General features: G+C 52.9%; 1 protein-coding gene across 1 annotated transcript; it reads right to left on the reverse strand.

The window, feature by feature from the left end:
* Positions 1–1,205: 1,205 nt before the first annotated feature.
* Positions 1,206–18,107, reverse strand: NCF4 (neutrophil cytosolic factor 4). The gene is made up of 10 exons (XM_019625516.1): positions 17,930–18,107; positions 12,869–12,953; positions 12,308–12,461; positions 9,971–10,041; positions 7,983–8,110; positions 6,772–6,829; positions 5,978–6,076; positions 3,784–3,914; positions 3,447–3,512; positions 1,206–2,037 (listed from the first exon to the last, which is right to left on the reverse strand). Exons 1-10 carry the CDS (start codon positions 17,959–17,961, stop codon positions 1,842–1,844), a joined length of 1,020 nt encoding a protein of 339 aa, XP_019481061.1. The 5' UTR covers positions 17,962–18,107; the 3' UTR covers positions 1,206–1,841.
* Between the last annotated feature and the right edge of the window lie 3,148 nt (positions 18,108–21,255).

Below are 21,255 nucleotides of genomic sequence, written 5' to 3' on the forward strand. Positions count from 1 at the left end.
GGCCCAGGAGAAGGACAATCCACAGGAGCTGGGACCTGATAGAGAGGGTGTTACTGAGCAGTCTGCTGATTCACGTAAGTGTTGCTCTTCTGTGGCGATGTCAACTTTGTCTCACTTCTCTGAAGACCTTCTCTTTGACTTTTGTGTTCTGAAGTTTCAGAATGGGAACCAGCAGACAAGCAACCATGTGCATGAGCTGGAACAGCATCTTATCTGAACTGAAAGAAGGCTGGTTGCTGCTTCACATTTGCCTTCCTAAGCTGTTATGAAACGTGTCTGAGCACCTATGCTGATCTGGACCCACACAGGGAAGGAAGTTCTTGGAAATCTAGTTCCAGCTTAGCTAAGTCAACACCATGCAAATCCACCACAAGGCTTACCATTGTCTTGGTTTATTATTTGTTCCAGCATCTCAGACTATCCCTCAAGGACCATTTTCCTTCTTCATGAAAAATGGACTTTAAAGACACTTTTAGTTCAGGTATGTTGGTGGCAAGTTCTCAGTTTTTATCTCTAGATGTCTTCATTTCACTCTCACTAATGAAAGATGATTTCATATAATTCTTGATTGAAAGTTATTTTGTCTCAAAAATTCGAAGCTATAATTACATTGACTTTGGCTTCCATGGGTGCCATTCAGAAATCCACTTACCATTCTAACTGTTGTTATTTTGTAGGGATCTCAGCTCTCTCTGACTGCTTTGAAGATCTTCTCTTTGTCTTCGGTGTTTTGTGGTTGTTGTAGCCAGTTGTGCACCACTTCTTATTTGCCCTGCTTACCCTGGTATGCTTCTAATAGCCATAGATTTAAGTTTTTTATCACTTTTAAAATACTGCATCTGCCATCTATTTAAATATGTTTCTTCTCAGTTCTCTATATTTTCTTTTTTTGAGGTTTTGATTTTAAAAGAACTCTCATTCTGTTGTTCATATCTCTTAATTTCATTTTCATATTCTCCAACTACTTGTGTTATATTTTGGGTAATTTCTTTGGTTTTATCTTCCAATTCACTACTGTTCTCTTCACCTGTGTGTAATATACTCTCTAACTCATCCACCAAGTTTTTTGTTTCAATAGATACACACACACACACACACACACACACACACACACACACACACACACCTCTATACATATGTATATGTAAATATAGTATCATTCTATCATTCTCTTACAAATCTAACTGGTCATTCTCTATAACTCATTCGTTGTTATGATTTTTTTCTTTATTTCTTTAAACTTTTAAGTCATATAGTTCAAAAATCCACAGTCCCTGGGGCTCTAAAGCTATTGTTTGTTGTCACTGCCTATTCTCCCTCACAGAGATTTGGTCATCTTTGACAATGAGCCTTCTGCTTCATCTTAGTCTGAGTGACTCCCATCATCCTAAACTGGGGACACGTTACTCCAAAGGGGACAATTTTCTGCTTCTGCTTGGACCCAGGGATGCCACTTTCCCAGAGCCACCTCACCTCTCACCTTCAGGGCCTTGACCAAACATAGAAGCCCCTGGTCCAGAATCCCCATTTTGACAGCAGCACTGCTTCTGTATTCCAGAACAACGCTAAAATAGGGCCAAATGGATTCTGGCCCCAACTAACGGGTGGGGGTTGGGGGAGGGTCATTGGAGAACCCCACTATTTCTTGTGAGGATTTTGATTCTTTGGGGAGTGTGTCCTGTTTAGGGTCTAGTTGTTTTGTGGCACCCGGGCCCCTCAATGAATCTGCTCAGGCCAATGTTAGAAGCCAAACAATTGGGTTCGTGTGAACAGACGGTTGCAATTTTTCTTAATGGATGTTTTCTCGGATGTCCCTTCACTGCCCCAGGGACACCGATGGCTCAGGGGACTGTATTATAGACCCTGTAGTCATCCTCCTGGGTGACGTGCAGCTTCCAGGGGAAGAGGTGCTTCTGAGAGGGGAGAGCTTGGGCCTGCCTCATCATGAGCCGCACGTCCTCATCAGAGAGCAGCCGAATCAGGTCACCATCAGCATCCCGGTAATTTAAGGCGATGTCCTCTCTCTGGAACTCCCGCCTGGGTGGGAAAGTTCAAGGTGAATGAAAATTCCAGAAGGCTTAGGGCTAAGCATGGGGGCAAGGAGCAGGCAGAGAGAGTTTTAGGGCCTGGACCTAAAAATCAGAAGACGTCAGAGCTTGACACAGGTCTTATCACCTGACTGATCCAACCTACCACTGTGCAGATGGAGAAACTGAGACCTACGGCAGGAGTGGGGACTTTCATACTAAATTAGTGGCACAGCCTAAAATGCCTTGTGTATAAATGTGATGAACACGTAAGAACTGTCATGGGAAGAGGGGTGCACAGAGTAGGGCAGAATAAAGCCCCTGAGAGGCACCTGGGAGCAGCTATTGAGAACCCTCTAAGGCAGCGGTTCCCAACCTGTGGGTCGCGACCCCTTTGGGGGTCAAACGACACTTTCACAGGGGTCACTGGTTACTCGTATGTGGGTGTATCTGCATGTGGGCCTGGAGACGGGTAGAGGAGCGGTGTCTCGGTTCCTAAGACCATCGAAAAGATGTGTTTTCCGATGGTCTTAGGCGACCCCTGTGAAAGGTTGAGAACCGCTGCTAAGGACTGGAACTGTCCGATGTGGGGTGAGGTAGGTGGGCATTCCTCCACCAGGCTGGCAAAAAAAAAGAAAGTGATCCAACTTTTCCATGAGTAATTAGACAAAATGGCTCAGGAGCCTAACAGACTTGCAAACACCTTGATCCCCTCATTCCACTTCTAGAAAATCATCCTAAGGAAATAATCAGGCCAGTCACCAAACATGTGAATCACAGCATTAGTTATGGTGATAAAAATGGAAGGGTAACTTAAATTGCCAACAAAAGGGGATGACCATTAATTTTGATGCATGCACAGAATGATACCGTGTAGCCAATTAAAGTAATATTTATGGGGTGGGGTGGGGGTATGCCCTGAAGAAATCTGAATGGTCATCAAATAATGAGAGGAGTAAAGCTATGAGGTGATTTCACTTCTTTATACCTTTCTGTGATTTCTGACATTCTTGTGTTTTAAAATAATAAATAGGTATTACTTTTATAGTCACGAAGGTAACAACGCTCTTTCCATTCTGTAAAATAATTGTCCATAACTAAACTGGGTCTCAGGAGGTGGTAGATCCTTGATGGTGGGGGGTCCATGTCCAAGATTTTTACCCAAAGAGACTTTAGCTCCAGCTAAAGAACCCACACTCACAAACTGTGTGACCTCATCCAAGCCCCTTCCCTCTCTGCAGCCCTCCATCCATCTCTAACACAGGGAGCTGATAGCCACCCCATAGGGTTGGGCTGTGGATAAAACAAGAAGGCAAAATAGATGCAGATAGCACCTTCATGCATTATATTTCTCCATCTGATCTCTTCTCCAGAGTATGTGGTCCACCCACCTCCTGCCCTCCCACCCCAACCCCTCACCTCATGAGCCCCAGCAGGTCCTTGAATAGCGGAGTGCTACTGAGGTCTTCCTCCACCGCGATGTCCCTACGGAGACAACAGGCATTGGTGAGGAGGCATCAGGCCAGAAGGGGGACATGGAAACGAGGCTGTCTAAGCCACAGTGGACCTCGACATATTGTTATGGCATGCTGGCTTATCTGGGGGACAGTGGGGGCCACTGCAGAGTTTAAGTGTGTGTGGGGGTGGGCAACATAAGATCTGATTTAGGGCTCAGAGCCCAGAGTGTGATATGGGGGGTGGGGGTGGGGATGGGCAAGGCGGGTGGGCAGGTCCCTCCCTCTATCAGGCCACAAACTTGATGGTGCTGATGGTGTCCTCATAGTAATAGCAGCGCAGCCAGTTGGTGGGGTCGTCTTCCTCGGGGAAGTCCTTGAGGATCTTTACGAAGGACAGTGGAAAGATGCCTGTGGCTCCCCGAACAGTGCCCTGAGGAGGCAAAAAGGGGCTGTTCTGTCTGCGTGAGGAAAGGCGGGGGCCACATCTCAGGGCCCCCAATCCCCATATAATGATGGGGAAAGGCAGTCGAGGTCTGGATCCCCTCATGTTCAGGGAGGAAAAAAAAGCAACCAAAGTCACCAAGTTGTTCATCCCCAAAGGATTTCCGTTTTAGAATAGGTCAAGATCTGAATTTATCCGGAAGTCCGCTATCATCTTTCATTCATTCACTCTATCATTGAGTCCTTCAAAGACTTCTTGAGCACCAGCTATGTGGCTGGCCCTGGGCACTCAAAACAAATCAAAATCCCTGCCCTCCCTCTTGGAACTTTATAATGGGGAGTGACAATGTGCAGGTAAATAGGTGATCTTCAAGGTGAGTGAGAGGGCAGTAGGTGTTACAGAGGAAAATAGAACTGGGAGGGAGAAGGTGGGGTGGTTCCTACTCATTCATTCATTCCACAGATAACACCAAGCACCAGTGTTAGACCAAACAGCCAGAAATCTCTCTCCCCTAAATTTCAGGCCAAGACCCAGCCACTGCCTGTGCTTTGCACGTATGTTCTTAGTCTTCACAACCCTATGGAAGATGCATTATTTATGTCCCATTTTACAGACATATAAAGTGAGGCTCCAAGTAGGCCTCCCCTGACCCTCCCCTCAATCTGATGCCAGAAGTTGGTCAGCATACTAAGACAAAGAACTTTCCAGAAAACAGGAAGGCAACCAACATTTCCTGTTTCTGGAGAATGACCCAGCGATACCCCTCAGGCAGCTGTCAGAGCTGATGAGTGCCTAAGATAGAGCTCCAGGACTGGGATGAAATCAAAACTGCCAAGTCGGCAACATGGCTGGTCCTCGAGCCTCTCCAGCTCTGGTGCCAGGAACCCTCCTCTGCCCTCAGTGGTCCCCCTGGGGGGACAGCCTCCTTCAGACACCACCCCTCAGGAGCTCTGGGAGAAGGGACCTTGATTAAGAACAGTAGGACCAAACCCAAAAGGCTGGCACCAGGCCAGGGCCTCCCACCCTGTGACTTGCCATCTCCATTCACTGAGTCACTACGAGCCCTTGTATGGGCCATGCTGGCTGCATGTGGGGACAAAGCAACGACCAAGACAGGCCCTGGCTCCAGAGACCCAGGTAACTCTCTCAGCAGCCCTGGCACCAGCCAGATGTCACGCACGCACCCAGGCTCTCCACCGGCCAAGCCCTGAACATCTGCACACCCTTTTGCCCTTTCAGGAACCCTATGAAGAAATTGCCAGCGTTGCCTCATTTAACAGAAAAGGAAACTACAGAATTGAGCAAGTTTTCCAAGGTCACAAAGCTAGTTAAAAACAGAGCGAGGATGTGATACCAGACAGGCTGATGCTAGAGCTCAAGCCCTTCACTGTTATCTTTTCTTGCTGCCTGCAAGGCCAATAGTGTTATCCCAGAGTACAGACCAGTGCATTTCAACTGGGGGTGATTTGCCCCCAGGGCCAAATGTCTGAAGATTTGAATGTTGCAACGGGAGGGGTGCGACTGGCATCTACCCACTGGTAGAAACCAAGGATGCTGCTAAAGATCCTACAATGCACAGGACAGCCTCACAACAAAGAACAACCTGGTCCCAAAGGTCAAGAGTGCCAAGGCCAAAAAACCCTGTGATAGACCAGGAAATTAAACTCAGTGGGTTAACTGACTTGCCTGAAGGAACCGTTTCTTGGGGTCAGAACTAAAGGCAAGTGTGGGCTCCAGAATCTTCTGTCCGGCCACACACCTGTCTCCCAGTGGCTCTATTCCCTCAGGCTTCTCCCACTCACCTGCCCAGCTCTCCAGAGCTATCCTCAACCTGCATCTCCTCCCTGGGACCTTCTCTGACCCCTCCTCATTCTCTGATCCCCCCACCAGACCCAAAGCAACCTCACCTCCACTCTCAAGTCAAATCTCATCTGCATTCTCACCCCCAACCTCACCTCCACTCTCACCTCCACCCTCACGTCCACCCTCACCTCCATTCTCACCTCCACTCTCACCTCCACCCTCACATCCACCCTCACCTCCACCCTCACCTCTAGCCAGTCCTTGTTGATCCGACTGAGAAGGAAGATCACATCTCCAGCTTTGAAACTCAGCTCCAGTTTGCTGTTCCCAGTGAAGTCAAACAGGGCCTGGGAAGAAGGCTGGAGTAAGGCGGAGGGAGGGCACGTTCACTGAGCTCCTGCTAAGGGCTTACATACTTAGGGGTCTCATTTAACAGGTGAAGAGACTGGGGTTCAGGGAGGATGAGTAACTTGTCTGAAGCCATGCCACTCGCTAGTGGAGGAACTGGGATTAGAGCCCAGGTCTTCCTGACCCCGGAGTGGGTGCTCCTTTCAGACCTGGTGTAATGAGCACGGAGACAGAAGGAGCCAGTCTCCCTCGATCCAGCACCTTCCCCAGCCCCCCAGGCCTCAGTGTGGGCTCCAGGGCTCCCAAAACTCCCCAGGCGCTGACCACACTGGTTCTGAAATGCACGTTTTTATGTGTGTGTCCCCAGGGAGTTGTGAGTTCCTTGAAGACAGGACCTTGTCTGAGTCATCACTGAAGCTTCTGTCCCCAAGTGGGGCTGGCCCAGAGGGGTCCCGGAAAAGCTCGATGAGTGAATGAGGAGTGCACACACGCTCTTCTGCCTCTGGGTGCCCATCGCGTCCCCTACTCTCAGCTGGGCTGGGGTCCACAGTGTCCACGGCTGAGGCTGAGGCCCTTCCTCCCTGCAGCCCCATCCCAGGCACAAGTGGGCGCCCAGCAGGAGGAGCTCGGTGGCTGAGGGTGTAGCAAGGTTGCTGCCCAGAGGCGATGGGGGGGGGCCTGGCCCGCGGGGTACCTCTGCTCGTGGAGCTGCCATGCGGTCTAAGCCAGCACCTTGGGAGGACTCAGTCTTGCTGTGGAGAGAGAAGGGGGGCTGTCAGCCCTTCTGGTTCTCTTGGGGGGCTGGCTCTCTGCCTCTGCACCAGAGGAGACCCTCACCAGAGGCAGGAAAGGTCAGGGGAAGAGCAGATGTTAAAAATGCAGCTACAGTTGCTCCTTTGGGTCACACACTTCCCCCTCCCCCCGTTCTCACTGCTCCTGAAGGGGAGACTGTACCCCTTTTGTACACCAGGAAGCAGAGGCCGAGAAAGGAGGTGAGGAGGAGGATGCCTCTGTTTAGCACCATAACTTGCCAAACATTTCACATTTCATTTCTTCTACTCCCTACACCCAACCTCTGAAGTCATGCTATTATTCTAATGTTTCAGCCCAAGATGCAGGATTGGAAACAGGATAAGCCCCGTTCCAGAGCCCAGGGCTGCTGTGTGACACGGCTGCGATTCAGCCTGTGCCTGCCTGCCTGGGTGCACTGGGGCAACGGCCAGGCACCTAGAGGATACTCAGAGATACTGGCTGCAGGAAGGAGGAAGCAGCAGGGCTGGGAGGAGGTCGGGGCTCAGGATTCGGGAGCACCGTCCCTGGAATTCTCAGGAGCAGCACCCTTGCCTTTGGAGACCCAGCACTATTTCAGTGGCTTGGATTTTCAGTGATTATTTCCTGCTTAGGAGGGGGCTGGGTGGGAGTGGAGGGCTCTTTGGAATAAGGGAGTGAGTGGCAGCCTCCCTGGGGGCCAGCGTGGAACCAAAGCCAACTCCTCCAGAACTAAAAGGAACCAGAGACAAGGCTGCCCCGGAAATGCTCAGAGAGTTTGCAAATAGCAGGGCTTCTCCCTCCTCTCCCCGCCGCCCCCCCCCCACTCTCTCCAAGCACCCAGAGTCCTCGGACCATCCCCAGTGGTGGCTGTGGCACTAAACCCTTCCCATCAATGGCCGAGCCCCTGTCCTCAGGTCTTACTGTTGCACACACCAAAACGCGCCCACCTTCTGTCCCCGAAGCCCTGACCTCAATGTCCCAAGCTCTCTAACAAGCCGAACATCCTGGAGTGCTCAGGGATAGAACTGATCTCCGTTCCTTCCCTTCCTCCAGGAAAGAGGGGGCCAGAGTGCCTGGTTAGGAGGAAGAGGCCCAGGGTTCTGGCTATCGACAGTGCAGGGACCCCTCACTTACACTTTCCGGGTGCGCGGGCGGAGCCGGCGGAGCGCCTGGGGCACCTGCTCTGAGTCATAGGGCGACTGATAGAAGAAGATCCGGACATCTTCGTCCATCAGCACCCAGATGGGCAGGCTGAGGAGGCTCTAGTTTGGGCGAGAGGGCAGGACGGGGTGGGGTGGTCAGCAGAAAGGTCTGGACAGCCCAGTCCAGCCGCTCATCTTCCTCCCCCACACTGGACCCTTCTCGCTACCAGCTAGTTCTCCGCCTGGTAACAGAAACAAGATATATTTTCACATTTTCAGGCTAAGGTAACATTTCACAAGCTTTGTTCCCGGGTTCAAGGCGAGGAGGGGTGGGCTTGAGAAGCGTTCATTTGGAAAAGACCAAAAGGCCTCCAGACACAACGATAAAGGTGATGACATGGTGGCGACTGTCCGGGCAGTGCACTGAGTGCCCCACCGTGTGACCTGCCTCCATCTCATGGTAACCTGAAAGTTAGGGTCAGAGATGTGAAGGGACCTGCCCAAGGCCACACAGCCTAACAAGTGACAGAGCTGGGGCACCCAGAGCCGTCTGCTATCAAGGCCCATCCCTTAGCTCAAAATGAGACAATCGTGGGGGGTAGGGGTCCCCCAAAGAATCCAAATTAACAACAGTTGGTGATATTATGGCCTAAAACACACTTCCTGATACTCGATCTCATATCACAGATGGGGACACTGAGGCTCAGAAAGGGAAAGCGCCTGGCCCGGTTGGCAGACCCGGGAAGCGGTGGGGTCGGCACTTGCACTCCATTCGAGGCTGGTTATACCACCACGATGCAAAGCCCCTGAGGCTGTGAGGACCCAGAACCCGGCAAGGTCACCCCCAAGCCACACACTGCACAGGTCCCCACCCCTCAGCCACACACTGCACAGGCCGCTGGAAACACCGTGGCTGGCTCTGGGTACTGTAGCCCTATAGGCACCCAGAACCCAGATCCCCTTAGAGAATCCCACGGAGACAGCAAGATGGGAGGGGCTGGGGAACTCCATCTCAAAATTACTGTTTGGGGGGGTGTGGGGGAGGGAAACTGTGTAAGGATGAAATAAGTGAATATGCGTACAACACTTAGAACAGCACCGAGCATCTAGCAAGTGGCCCATCAGAGTTAAGTATTACCAAACAGTCAACATCAGAGCAAAGATTAAAGAGACTGAGTGCTCTTTAGCTGTGAGAGTAGAAGAGGAAGGGGGGGCCTCATGTCTGTGAGGACGCCTCTGGGCTATGAGGAGGGCTTCCTTCTCCAGTTTCCTGAGGTTGCCACCTAGCCATGGTTTGCATGCCTCTAGTACAGGGGTGCTCACTACCTCATGAGGACCAGTGTCCCCTTCTTGCATAGCTCTGTTTGGTGGGAGGCCTTTCCGGGCCAGCCTGCTCTCTGCCTTTAACATGCTCCTCCCTCTGTGCTCCCATCTCCTAGGGATGCAGACAGTTTATGGGGTTGGGGAGTACACAAGGGCACCCAGCCATGGCCTATGAATGCAACTGACATCCAGCCTGTGCCCTGGCAAGGGGGCTTTTCTCTAGTTCGCACAAGGGGCTCTGTGAGAGAGCTGGCGCCCTTGCTCATCAAGCCCCCGTTACACAGGCCAGGCCGCTCTGTGACTTCATGACCCACCTGACAGTATTCTACTGGGCAGTGGACACCTCGGGGGCAGGCACCAGATCCCACTCACGTCTGTATCAGAATGCCTGGCCCAGACATTAGATTTGTCAATTCAAAGTGTGGCTCGTTGTACCTTCTCCACGGCTCCTTCGCCATCCCTTCCCCCATCTCCGGAACCCTGAGACACATCCTGTTTCCCTCCCCAGGCCAGGCCTTTCAGGACTGAATTTGCAGGCTATTGGAGCAGGAGAACCAGCCCCAGTTCCCAAAGCCACGCCCAGAGATGGTACCTGGGCTATCCCTCCCAACATCCTGTGCCCTCCCAGGTGCCAGGGTGGCACGGCCCTGCTGTTACCTTCATGTAGGCGTTGAGGGCAGGTATCCGCGTCTCGGCGATCTCCTGTTTCACACCCATGTAAACTTTGGCTGAGGAGAGGCAAAGAGCCGTCCTGAGAGCCCCGCCCAAGAACACGGTCTCTGGGGTCCTCCCCGCTCTTCCTCCTCGCCTGAAGTGGCCACTGTGGACCGTCCCACCATCCAACTGGCATTCTCTGAGCTGCACTATTGTCAGCTGTTATTTTTGTTTTAACTGTTTATGTATTCCTTATCCACCCCACACACACACACACACACACTCACACTCACACACAGAGAATTCTTAGCTCCAAGAGAACCGGATCTTTGCTTTGCTCACAGCTGTATTCCCATCACCTAGGACAGTGGTCTTCATCCCTGGCTGCATAGTCAAGTCACCCGAGGAAGATTAAAAATCTTACTGTGTGGGACTCACCCCAGAGCGATAAAATCAGAATTTCTAGGGGTGGGACTTAGGCATTGATTGGGATTCTTTAAATCTCAAGTGACTTCCAATATGCTGCTAAGGTTAAGGACCATGGGTCTAAAATATTGCCCAAATCAATAAATATTTTTGAGTGGATGAATAAATTATTGCTCAAAAGCAAGGCCCAAGTGTTTGGGGGTAGGGCGGGGGGGCATGGAGGGTGGGAGAGGGCAACAGACAGTGGCTGGCCAGAGACAAATGTCCTCTCCAGGAGCCCCAAGCCGGGGGCCCCCGTGGAACCGCCTGCCCTGACAGCCCTAGCCAGAAGGAGAACGCAAGCCCTGTCTGGCTGTCACTGCCCACGAGGCAGGCAGGAGGGTATCATCTGAGGTCAGGGGTAGAAATGACATTGGAGAGTTAGTAGCCAGAAAAGGACAATGAAAGGCACTAGGAGGGGCTCAGATTGCCTGGGGGTGGGGGGTATAGGGAGTGAGAAGGCACAGGTACAGAGAACGCCACCTTCCAAGAAGCCACAGAGGCCATTTCTGTAAGGAGGCGTTGGAAGAGCAGCCGGTGAGGTAGGAAGGGAGCTGGGAGACAGCGGCTCAATAAGAGGTTGGCGAGAGCTCCCTGGAGGAGGAAGCAAGATAGTGAAGATGAGGCCTGAGATGTGTCCATGGAAGTCAGAGTTCACAGGTCACGGGCCACCATCCCAAGGGGAATTCCGTGGAGTGGTGAGAGCTGAAACCAAGCCCGTGGGTTTGAGCAGCTGGTGGGAGATGGGAAGGTAAGAGAGAGGGCGGAGATTTATGGTAAACAGAAGAAAAGGAGATCTTGGAGGGTTCTTGGGGCTCAAGGAGGCTCGTTGCAAGAGCGCTTACTTACGGCGCATGTTTGTTTAAAGATGGAAAAGAGCTGAGACTGGGTAGAAGCTTGGCAGAGTCAAGGCAAACGGAGAAGGTGAGCATTGGAAACACGGGGCCAGCTGTCAGGGGAAAGCCTCCAAAGAGAAGAGGGGTCAGCTGAGAACAGGAGAGACCCCCCTTTTCCCTGCAGCCCAGAGAGGGGAAAGGGGCCAGTGTAAGCAGAACCAGCTTCAAACGAGGAAAAGAGAAGCCAGGAGCCCCTGGGGGACAGCTTCATCTTCCTGTGGAGCTGAATGCGAAGCAACCGTGGGCATTTGCTGAGACAGAACGAAAGAGCCAGCGGAGGTGGGGTTTGAGCTTGAAGAAGGCAAGGGCAGGAACGGTCTCTGTTGTTTGGGGGAAGGATGCTCCTATGTTGCCTGCAGGGCGCGGAGGGCACTCAGAGACCACACAGGTGGGTATTTCTCCTGCAGGGCTCAAGAGGGCAGGTGCTGAGAAGTCGGAGCTTTGGGCAAGTCCAAGGTGCAAGTTAGGACTGAGCTGGGGAGGAAGACCAGGAGGCAAGGGGTGAAGGGACTGTCCAAAAGCAGAAGGGTGATGCCCACAGCATCTCAGCAGAGCAGAGAAGGAGGAGGAGCCGCAGGGACTGGTGGAAGCTGCGACTGCAGGGGTACAGGGCAGTTCTCACAGAAGGGCCAGAGGGGGTGCTGGCAAATGAGTCTGTGTTCTGCTAGGAAGACACAGGACACCTGACTCGGTGGGTAGAGGCCGGTGCTCCTGGGCTCCACACCATGGCCTCTGTCACTGGTGGATAGCTAAAGCCATGAAGGTCATTGGAGCACAGAAGGTCAAGGGCTACGAAGCCGGAAAGCTAGAGGTGGCAGCCTGTGATGCCAGGAGGGGGCCATGGACTCAATGGATGGTTTTAACATGGGCTAAAATAGAATAACCGGATAGTGTCAGCATAGCAGGATCGCCGATGGATGCAGCTCCAACCTGGGGAGGGAGGCCCAGCGGGAAGCGGCACGGCGACCGGCCAGCCTACCTGGGAGGGCGGGAAGACTGCAGGTAAAGGGGCTGCTCTTGCTGTCTGGCCCGTATCGCTCCTCCAGCTTGCTGTGCAAGGCGTAGAACTGGCGGTAGCGGCGGTAGATGAGGTACTTGGAGCCCCCTTTCGTCTTCACTTCGATGACGAAAACCTAGGGAGGACAGAGGCCAGGGGGTAGGGCCTCGGCAGCCAGAGACAACAGAGGGAGAGGTTCAGAGGTCCTAGGGTTAGCGCAGGGTTTCTCAGCCTCCAATCTGACATTCGGGGCCAGATCATTCTTTGCTGTAGCGCCATCCTGAGCACTGTAGGGTGTTGGGTATCATCCCTGGGCTCCATTCCCTAGATGCCAGCAGCACCTCCACCCCAAGTTATACTAATGAAAAATGCCTCAAGATGTTAACTGCCAGATGTCCTCTGGAGGGCAAAATCCCCCTGCTGAGAACCACTGGGATAGAAGTCAGGAGATGAGAGAGTTGAAGATTCAAAGGGTAAAATGTTCAGAGGTCAGATCGGTAGAGTTTCAGGGTCAGAGGGTGAAGGTTCGGGGGTCTCTCTTACAAAGTGGCTGGTGAAGCCCCTCTTCTCCTCAATGTCGGCAACGTTGGCTGAGATGGCAACGTCATCGGGAAGCTGTTCAAAGTCGCTGAGGGAGGAAGGAGGAAAACAGCCTGGTCATCACCCTGAGGTGTCGGTGGGCCCACAGAGTGGGAGCAAAGTGAACCCAGGTGCATTCGACATCCCTCATTCAACACCTGTTCTCAGGCCAGGACACAGGCCAGACCTCCAGGGTGCAGGCTCCAGGACATGGCGCCATACAACAACAGCCATGCTATAGTCTAGCAAATCGCTGGACGACCGCATTACCCATCCAGGACCAGTGCTTTCCTGATCCCCAGGGATGGACAAGGCCTGCACGGCCTCCTCCCCTTCCCCCTTCTGCCTGCATGGAAAGCACATGTGACATCTGGACCTGCAACAGCCACATTGCATCCATGAGGCAAAAACACAAAAAGACCAAAGGAATTTCTGGGATGCTGGTCCTGAAGTCACTGAGCTGAAGAATCAGCTGTGAACCTCTGGGTTTCTTGTGATATGAAAAAAAAACAAAAAAGAAACCCAAAAAAAACCCCACCATATTATCGGGTCCTCTGTTCCCTGCAGCCTTAGGCATTTCCAATGGGCGGGCATACTACCAATTTGCCAGTCATTCCTGAGCTATGACTAGCAGGGTTTGGGGACTGTTTGGATGTGAAGGTGAAAAAAAAAAAGGCAGTGTCAAGAGTGACATCCAGGGCCGGCCGAGTGGCGCGATGGTTAAGAACTCGCTTGGGATGCCAGAGGGCCCCGGTTCGGATCCCACATATGAGGGCCAGTGAACACTGCCCTCTACAGCTAAGATGCTGAACAACAGCTCAACCTGGAGCTGGGCTGCCATGAGTCGCTGGTGACGGCGTAGGCTGCAGCCCCTGTGGCAGTGGGTTGCCATGGGCTACCGTGTGTAGCCAGCAGCCAGCGTGAGCGGCCGGCCAGCCGCCGCAGTGAGCGGCCGTCCAGAAGCCGGCGACTGATCTGCCTCGCCCGGGAAGAGCGCAATGATGGTGCCAACTTGGGCCAGTGAAGCAACGTCCTCCACAACTAGACTGAAGAACAAAACGACAGCAACTTGTCTGTTCCCCTTCCCCAATCTCCCAGCACTGTTCCCATCCCCCCAATTCCCCAGTAAAAATCTTTAAAAAAAAAAAAAAGTGACATCCACATGCGACCCATATTCTGACCAGGATGGGAGGAGAGCAGGATGGATGGACTCGGTTTCAGGCGTGCTAAATTGAGAAGAGCTGGTGTGAGGCCTTGGAGCTAAGGGAAGGGGGGCATCTCAGCTGCGGTGGGAGAGGTAAGAACTATCTGCCTGTGACTTGTGGCTAAGGCACCCAGAGAAGAGCAGTGAGCAGAGGAGAGGGCTGAGAGGGGCAGATGGAGGAAGAGAAGACACACAGCCGAGGAGATGGAAGAGGTCGCAGGGTCCAGCCACTTGCAGACAGCTGAGGCAACAAGAAGCAATTATGACTCTATTTTTGTAGCAATTGGGAAACAGGGAGGGAGTTGGGGGTAGGGCCAGGGGTTGCCACATCAGAGGCCTCAGAGCTGGCCAGGACCTCAGGAGAAACCTGTTTCAAAGTCTGCACACCTAGTCCCAGCCCCTGCTGGTCCTCACGTGACCTGGACTGCTTGGAATCTCAGGTTACCTCGGGACGCAGCTGGAGGCTGCCATTGGGAGGTGACTCAGGGTGGCAGTGGGCAGGCAGAGGGAATCCCCACTCCCAGAGCAACTGGGTGGCCACCGGCAACCTCCCCACTCACTTTCCACACATGCCTCTATGGTGACACCCTTGGGAGACGCTTCCTCCTCCACTTTCTTCCCTGAGGCTGCAGATTTCATAGGTATTTCATCTGCAGTATGATGGGGGTGGGGCAGGAAGGAACCAGAGGGGTAGAAATGGCCTTGCACAGGGAGTCAGGCAGGTTGGGCTATTTCCTGAGTGCGCACTGGACACAAGGCACACTTCTAAGACTGTGTCACTTTGTGACAGACAAGGAAACTGAGGCACAGAGAGGTCAACAAACTTGCCCAAGTAAGCTGAGAGGCTGGGCTGCCCCTAGTTTGAAGCATGAACTTAGATAAATCCCAGTCTCAGTTTCCCCCATCTGAAGTAATAATAATAGCAAGCCTTGTTCGCACACACCGTAGCTCAGACACTTGTTCTGAGCATGTTAGGACATGGTCTGTGCCTGCCTGGGTCTCACGGCTGAGTGGAGCCGTTGGTTGCTAAACAAATAATTACATAATTTCAATGGTCGTAGATGCTATGAAGGAAAAGCACACGGTGTTTCGAGCTGCAGCAGGAGCCTGGCCGTTACTATTGTCTCTCTGAGAATCAGTACGCAGCAGGCAAGAGAGCTTGGCACTTGTAAGATGGGGGTTATGTCCATCGGAGAGAAAAGCAGGGCGTTGTGCGTGCATGACGGCCAGGCTTGCTCAGACGGAGGGTGGTCAGGGAGGGCTTCCCAAAAGAAGCAGCACTGGGTCAGTGGGGAGAAGCAAAGAGGAGCTGGCCACAGGACCACAGGCAAGGCAAACAGTGAGTGCCAGAGGCCCTAGCCATGCAAGAAGGGCAGGTTCAAGGAACTGGGGGGCTGGTGGGGGGGGCGGTGTCTGAGTGTGGCTGGAGCACAGAAAGAGGAGGAGAAGATAATGCGAGACAAAGCCAGAGAGACAGGCAGGGCCTACTCATGAAGGGCCCTTGTGCCTTGCCCTGGGGTGGTGGTGGCACGGAGGGGTTATGTTGGGAGGGCGCAGGAAGAAGATGAAGACCCGAACCCCCACTCTGCCATCACCAGCAGGGACCTTGGGAAGACCCCTCTCTGAGCTCTGGTTCGTGTCCCCTCTGTAAAATGGAGACCATAGAAGTATGTACATCCCGGAAGGGTGGGGAGGCCCCAGTGTAACCAGCACAGCTCGAGAACCCCCGCGAGAGCAGGGACCTTGCCCACTCTGCATCCCCAGTGCCCAAAACAGCACTGGTCACATAGTAGGTGCTCATAAGGGCTGCTCCCTGTGTCTGTGTTTTAGCAAGTCCTCTGGTGGGCAGCATGGGAGTGGCCTGGCTGCCTGTGCAGCCAATCCGGAAGCTGCTGCACTGGGGTGGGAGCAGAGGTAGAGCAACCCTGACTGGATGTCCCCCCAGAATAGCCACTCCCCTAAAGACCTCAGCCAGGACCCCTCAAAGCTGAAGTCAATTCAGGTCCCCTTAGGCTGGGATGCTCAAGGCTTACACACACTCATGTTGTTTACGAAAAGTCCACTTTAGAGCCTAGACAAGAGAGGCCAAAGGTTGGAAAGACATTTGGGTGGCAGCTAGTTCAGGTTTTGTGGCTCCTGCACACAGTAGGTGTTCAAAACATGTTTGTTGGAAACGAACACAGTCTCTTCCACCTTTAGACCGCTTGGATCTTAGAAAGGCCTGCTATGGGAACTCTGTTGCAGGATCCTCTGCTTTGGCCTCAAGCAGAACACACGTAAGGCCTGCTTTCAAACAAGGCCTCTGAGGTGCAGGGAGGCCAATGACCCCAGGGTCTGGATCTACAGCCCCATGAAGGGCTGGAAGAGGCGGGCATCCTCTTCTGAGGGGCAACGGGGGCTGGAAAGGGACAGGGAGTGGGAGGAAGGGAGCACGGGGTCCTGCTGGCCAGATCTTGGCGTCATCTCTCGGATCCACGTACCCCGGGAAATAGGAAGTGCCACAAGCCTCCAATAGCAGCTGTTTCCTGAATGTTCGGGTGCATGTGCCAGGCCCAGAGGACCTGTAGGCGTGAGGGGCTGGAATCTGAAGGAACGACCTCACCCCGGGCCCCCAGCACCACCCTCTGTGGCCATTCTTGATCTGCCCTGTAAGCGTTGGCCTCTGCAGCCTCTCAATCCACACAGCCACTGACAAGCCTCCCTCCTGACGTCCAAACTTTGGAAATCCCACCCCAGGTTCCATTTCTAGCCCAATTCCCCCTTTTGGGCCTTTTGCTGCACACTTCGGCCCAAACCAGCCTGACCCGTCTCCCATGACCCTCCAAGTCACTGACACACAATTAGCACACTCTTTTTCTGATGTCGCCCGCTATTCCAATTCCAGAAGGCAGGAGCCAAGCCCTGTGTCCTCAGGGTCCCCGCAGCTTGGAGCAGAGGCCCAGCTGCTGAGGAAACACTCATACAACGCTGCTAGAGAGGAGGCTAGGTCCTGGGGAGACAGTGCTCCAAGCCCCAGCCTTGCCACTCACTCCCTCTGCCCCGAGAAAGTACATTATCCTCCTTGGGCCTCAGTTGTCTCATCTGTACAATGACAGGATTGGACTAGAAGGATCTAAGGACGTTTTCCAGCACAAAGATCCTCACTCATTCATTCAGTCAGCAGCATTTACTGAGCACTTAGCCTGTACCAGCATTGTTCTATATCCGAGGGATACAGCATGATCAAAACAGACAAATACTTTACCCTCATCGAACGTACTTCTAATGGGGAGCCAGCGATGAAGAAAACAAATAAATGCATCTAGACTATTATGCCAGTAATAGAAGGACTGTACAGAAAAAGGGAACGGGGCAAGGGGTCATAGAGAAATGAGGGGGCAGTCAGGGAAGACTTCTTGGAAGAGGTGATATTTGCGCCCGGTCCTAAATAAAGAAGGAGAACAACCCAGGTTCTGTGCTTCTGTGTGAGCAGACAATGAAAAGCCATAACTGACCACGATGCAGAGCAGTGAGCCCAGCCTGGTACCCAGATCACCTGAGTTGCTGTCCAGACTCTGCCACTCACTCCCGTGTGACCCTGGGGAAGTCACTCCCCCTCTCTGAGCCTCATGTCTTCGTCTGTGCCTGAGGGAGGTGAACCGCAACTTAGTTTCCTTAAAACAGTTCTAAGAGTCTGTATTTCTGAGTATTTGGGTTCTGACTCAACTCCAGCCTCTCAACTTTCGACATTGATAAGGGGCTGCAGGAGGGCCTACCTCCATCCCCCAAGGCCTGCTGGGAACCGCGGGGAGGCTGAACAAGGACAGCACCCCTGCACTCACCTCTCAGCCCGCAGCTGCTGGGCCACGGCCATGGCCGTCAGTGGTCCAGGGGAGTAGGTGACAGAGGGTCTCGCCCAGCCAGACCCAGGCTGAGTTCTCCTCTCACTTCCCTCCGGCCACCCTGTGTCTGGGCTGTGGTCCCAGGAGCCTCCAGAAGTGACCTTTGGGGAGGTCCCACCCCTGCTTCTCTCAACTGTAGAAGAGGCCCCTCCTCCAGGTTCTCTAGATTTAGCGGTCGCCCTCACTTCCTCTTCCCCATGTCCCAGCTGCACTGCAATTGGGGAAGTGCCTACCCTCAGACGCTGGGTTTGCAGGAGTCCTCTGATTTGGGGGCTTTAGGGACTCCTTCGATGATAGTTCTTGGTGCCAGGCCTCAGCTGAGCACCAGAGAGCTCCAATCCATCACAGACAGAGTCCCAGGTGCCGGCTCAGCCACCAAGGGGCCTGCCTTGTGACCTTGAGGAGCCACTCCTTGTCCTCTGGCTCATCAGACCCAACCTGAACACCCTCAGTGAGACTCTGCCCAAGTGAGTCCCTAGGCATGGAGTGCTGGCCTCTGCCGTGCCTGCCATCCCGCAAGCCCAGCTCAAATGCCATCTCCTCCAAGAAGTCTCCCTGGTTCCCCCGACAGAGTCAGTGCTCACAGATTCCTCCTATTAGAGTGTGAAGTATAACTGCAGGTTATACTTCCCTCGCCCCTAGATCCACAGGCCTATGCAGGCCTGGCACAGCCAGTCCTCTCTGCAGGGCAGCCAGCCAGAGTGAGCTGCACTTACAAACCTGACCACACCTTCCCCTGCTGAAATGCTTCAACTGTTCACCCTGCACCGAGGAGAAAGTCCACACTTCTAGCCCTGCCTGCCTCCCTCCGAGGCTCTGAAGGAACCGCTAGCTTCCCCAGGCCCCTCTCCCAGGCTCTCTCCTTCCCACTCTGGCCTCCGTTCCATTTCTAGAATGCTCCAAGCCGTCTGCTCCTCGGGGCCTTTCTGCGTACTTGTCCTCTGTTGGGATGCTCTTCCCTGCCTCCTTGAGGGCTCGACTTGGCAGTCACTTCTTTAGCGAGGCCCTCCCTGACCCTCAGAATGAAGCTCCTCCCTGTGATATTCTCTCCTACATCCCTATGCTTCTACTTCAGAGCATTTGGAACTACTGTCATTTCATATTTGTCTACGTATTTATATGTTTAACGACTGCCTTCCCAGCTAGCACAATCCCTGGCACATTGCAAGTACTCCATCAGTATTCAGGGAGTGAATTGGAACGCTTCTAGTTGGTGATTCTGTGGCTCCGCTAACATGTATTGCTACTGGATTCTGAAGGGGGCTCTCTGAGAAGTCCACAGCCACACCCAGTAACCCCAGCCGGTCACACTCACACACTCACATTCACAACCGCTCATGCATTACAGACGCAAAGCAGAAAGACAGCAGAGAGAGGCCATAGATGACAATGCAGCCACGCCTTGGGTCCATGAGTCACAGAATGGGCCTTTCTGGCTCCCTCTGCCCCAAACCCACGCTGCCTTATGACTCCCAGGACAGGGACAGGTGTCCGTGTGGACAGAGCCACCTGGGTGGAGCCTAGAGCCAGGGTCTCCCGCTGCAATCCCTTTGTCACCTCCCAGACTAAAGGACTGGGGACGGGAGCCATCTTCAGGATCCCGAGGGCTGTCTGGCTCCACGAATGCCCAGCAGCGAGCAGCCTCAAGCCCTTCCCCTGAACCTGGTCCTGCTCCTCCCAGCTGCCCCAAGGGACCTTCTGCTCCAAATAGAGTTCAGGGTGAAGCAGAGTCCCCAGGAGGGAACGTGCTCCAGGCCCAGTCCTGCAGCCCTGAGCCAGGGTGATGCCCACTCGTCATCCGTCCAGGCCAGGGCCAAGGGCTCTTCTGACAGCAAGATCCCTATGGACTCTTCGGGAGGCAGGGCCAGAATCGGGGAAGGACAGAGGAGAGGACAGAAAGGAGACAAAGAGAGAGAAATACTCAAACAACCATTTATTGAGCAAGGTGTTTGGAATACAGAGATAAATTAAGATGGCAGGGCCAACACAAGTTAAAAATTCCCATCCTCCCCCAGGCACATAAAAAATGCTGGATGGTATATTTTTTATATTTTAATCACACAGTGCCCAGCTCAAAAGCAAGAATTTTCAGGTTCTAGGAGAGGAGGAACCTCTACCAGTGAGAGAGGCTGGTGTCCCACACCCCGCGGGAAAACCAAGGGTGGATAAGTTGCTGGGGCTGAGATTTTAATGCTAACCTGGGTTTACGTAGGTTCTGGCGATCGGTCCTGCTGTTGGCAGGAAGTCAAGCTGAGCTCCCAGAGTGAAGATGGGTGTCAGAACTGATTAAAGGAACAGAATTTCTCAGCTGTCAGCATGGGTGGCTGCAGGAATTGAGAATAATCTCCCAGCCCATGGATGGCACAAGTAATAGGGATACCAGATCAGAGCCTCAAGCCTGAAACATTCTCTGGGGTGAGGCCCAGATCGAAGTTACCCACTTGGCGCAGAACTCCCCATCTGAGGCATTACATCAAAATAGCCTGGAGTCCATGAGCCCGCTGGGGCAACAAGAAAACTGCTCTGTGAGCTCACAGCCCCAAATTATGAGTCATACAAAGAGCACCTATGCTGTGAAAGACAGCTTATGGACTCAACATGCTGAAGAGTCCACACCTGAAGAACTAGAAATAATGCAAACGATGACTCCGCCCCGTCACTGGTGTCTCTGGGCTTTCAGTCTGAGGATGAAACCATTCAATGAACAGCAATAGGCTTAAGTGTGGCAGATGTGGCAGGTAAGTGCCTCGCCATGGCTGGGGACGAGGAGGACGCTGGCCTAGAGTTAGTCAGGAAGACAGGAAGTGACATCCATTTTTACAAGTGTGATCCAGCTCTGGCATGTGATTGTGTGTGCTGTCAGATGTTTATAGCTGAAAACACACTGTTGTGCATAAACACATACAACTGTGTAGGCAGGTGCGAGCGTGTTTGTGCCGTGTCTTACACAAGAGCCTGCAGTGCCTATAGTGGCGGCACTGTGAGTATGAGAGGATATATTTAGATGCTCGAATCCCTGTGGGCACATGGTGAGCATAAACATTTATACCACGTGAGCTTGGGCAAGTTCATCTGTCCTTTCTGGTTCTTTCTTTACTGATCCGTAAAACAGGCTTGCTGAATGGGGTTATAGTAAAAATTAATGAAAAAAATGCACGAAAACTACCTATATACCTGAGAATTTCTTATTGTTTATAATTTTTAGTGTGTGTGTGTGTGTGTGTGTGTGTGTGTGTGTTGGATAGGGCAACCCCTCCAGTTCAGCT

The sequence above is a fragment of the Hipposideros armiger genome, unplaced genomic scaffold (genome assembly GCF_001890085.2).
Source record: "Hipposideros armiger isolate ML-2016 unplaced genomic scaffold, ASM189008v1 scaffold_633, whole genome shotgun sequence".
Classification (NCBI taxonomy): domain Eukaryota; kingdom Metazoa; phylum Chordata; class Mammalia; order Chiroptera; family Hipposideridae; genus Hipposideros; species Hipposideros armiger.

What these genes read in the sequence shown, in the direction of transcription:
- NCF4 (XM_019625516.1), bottom strand. Translation starts at nt 17,961, where the DNA reads ATGGCCGTGGCCCAGCAGCTGCGGGCTGAGAG. An exon ending in GGGGCTTCACCAGCCACTTT is followed by an intron (nt 12,462 to 12,868) that starts GTAAGAGAGACC and finishes TGTCCTCCCTAG; the next exon opens with GTTTTCGTCATCGAAGTGAA. An exon ending in CAGTCTTCCCGCCCTCCCAG is followed by an intron (nt 10,042 to 12,307) that starts GTAGGCTGGCCG and finishes GCCTCTCCTCAG; the next exon opens with CCAAAGTTTACATGGGTGTG.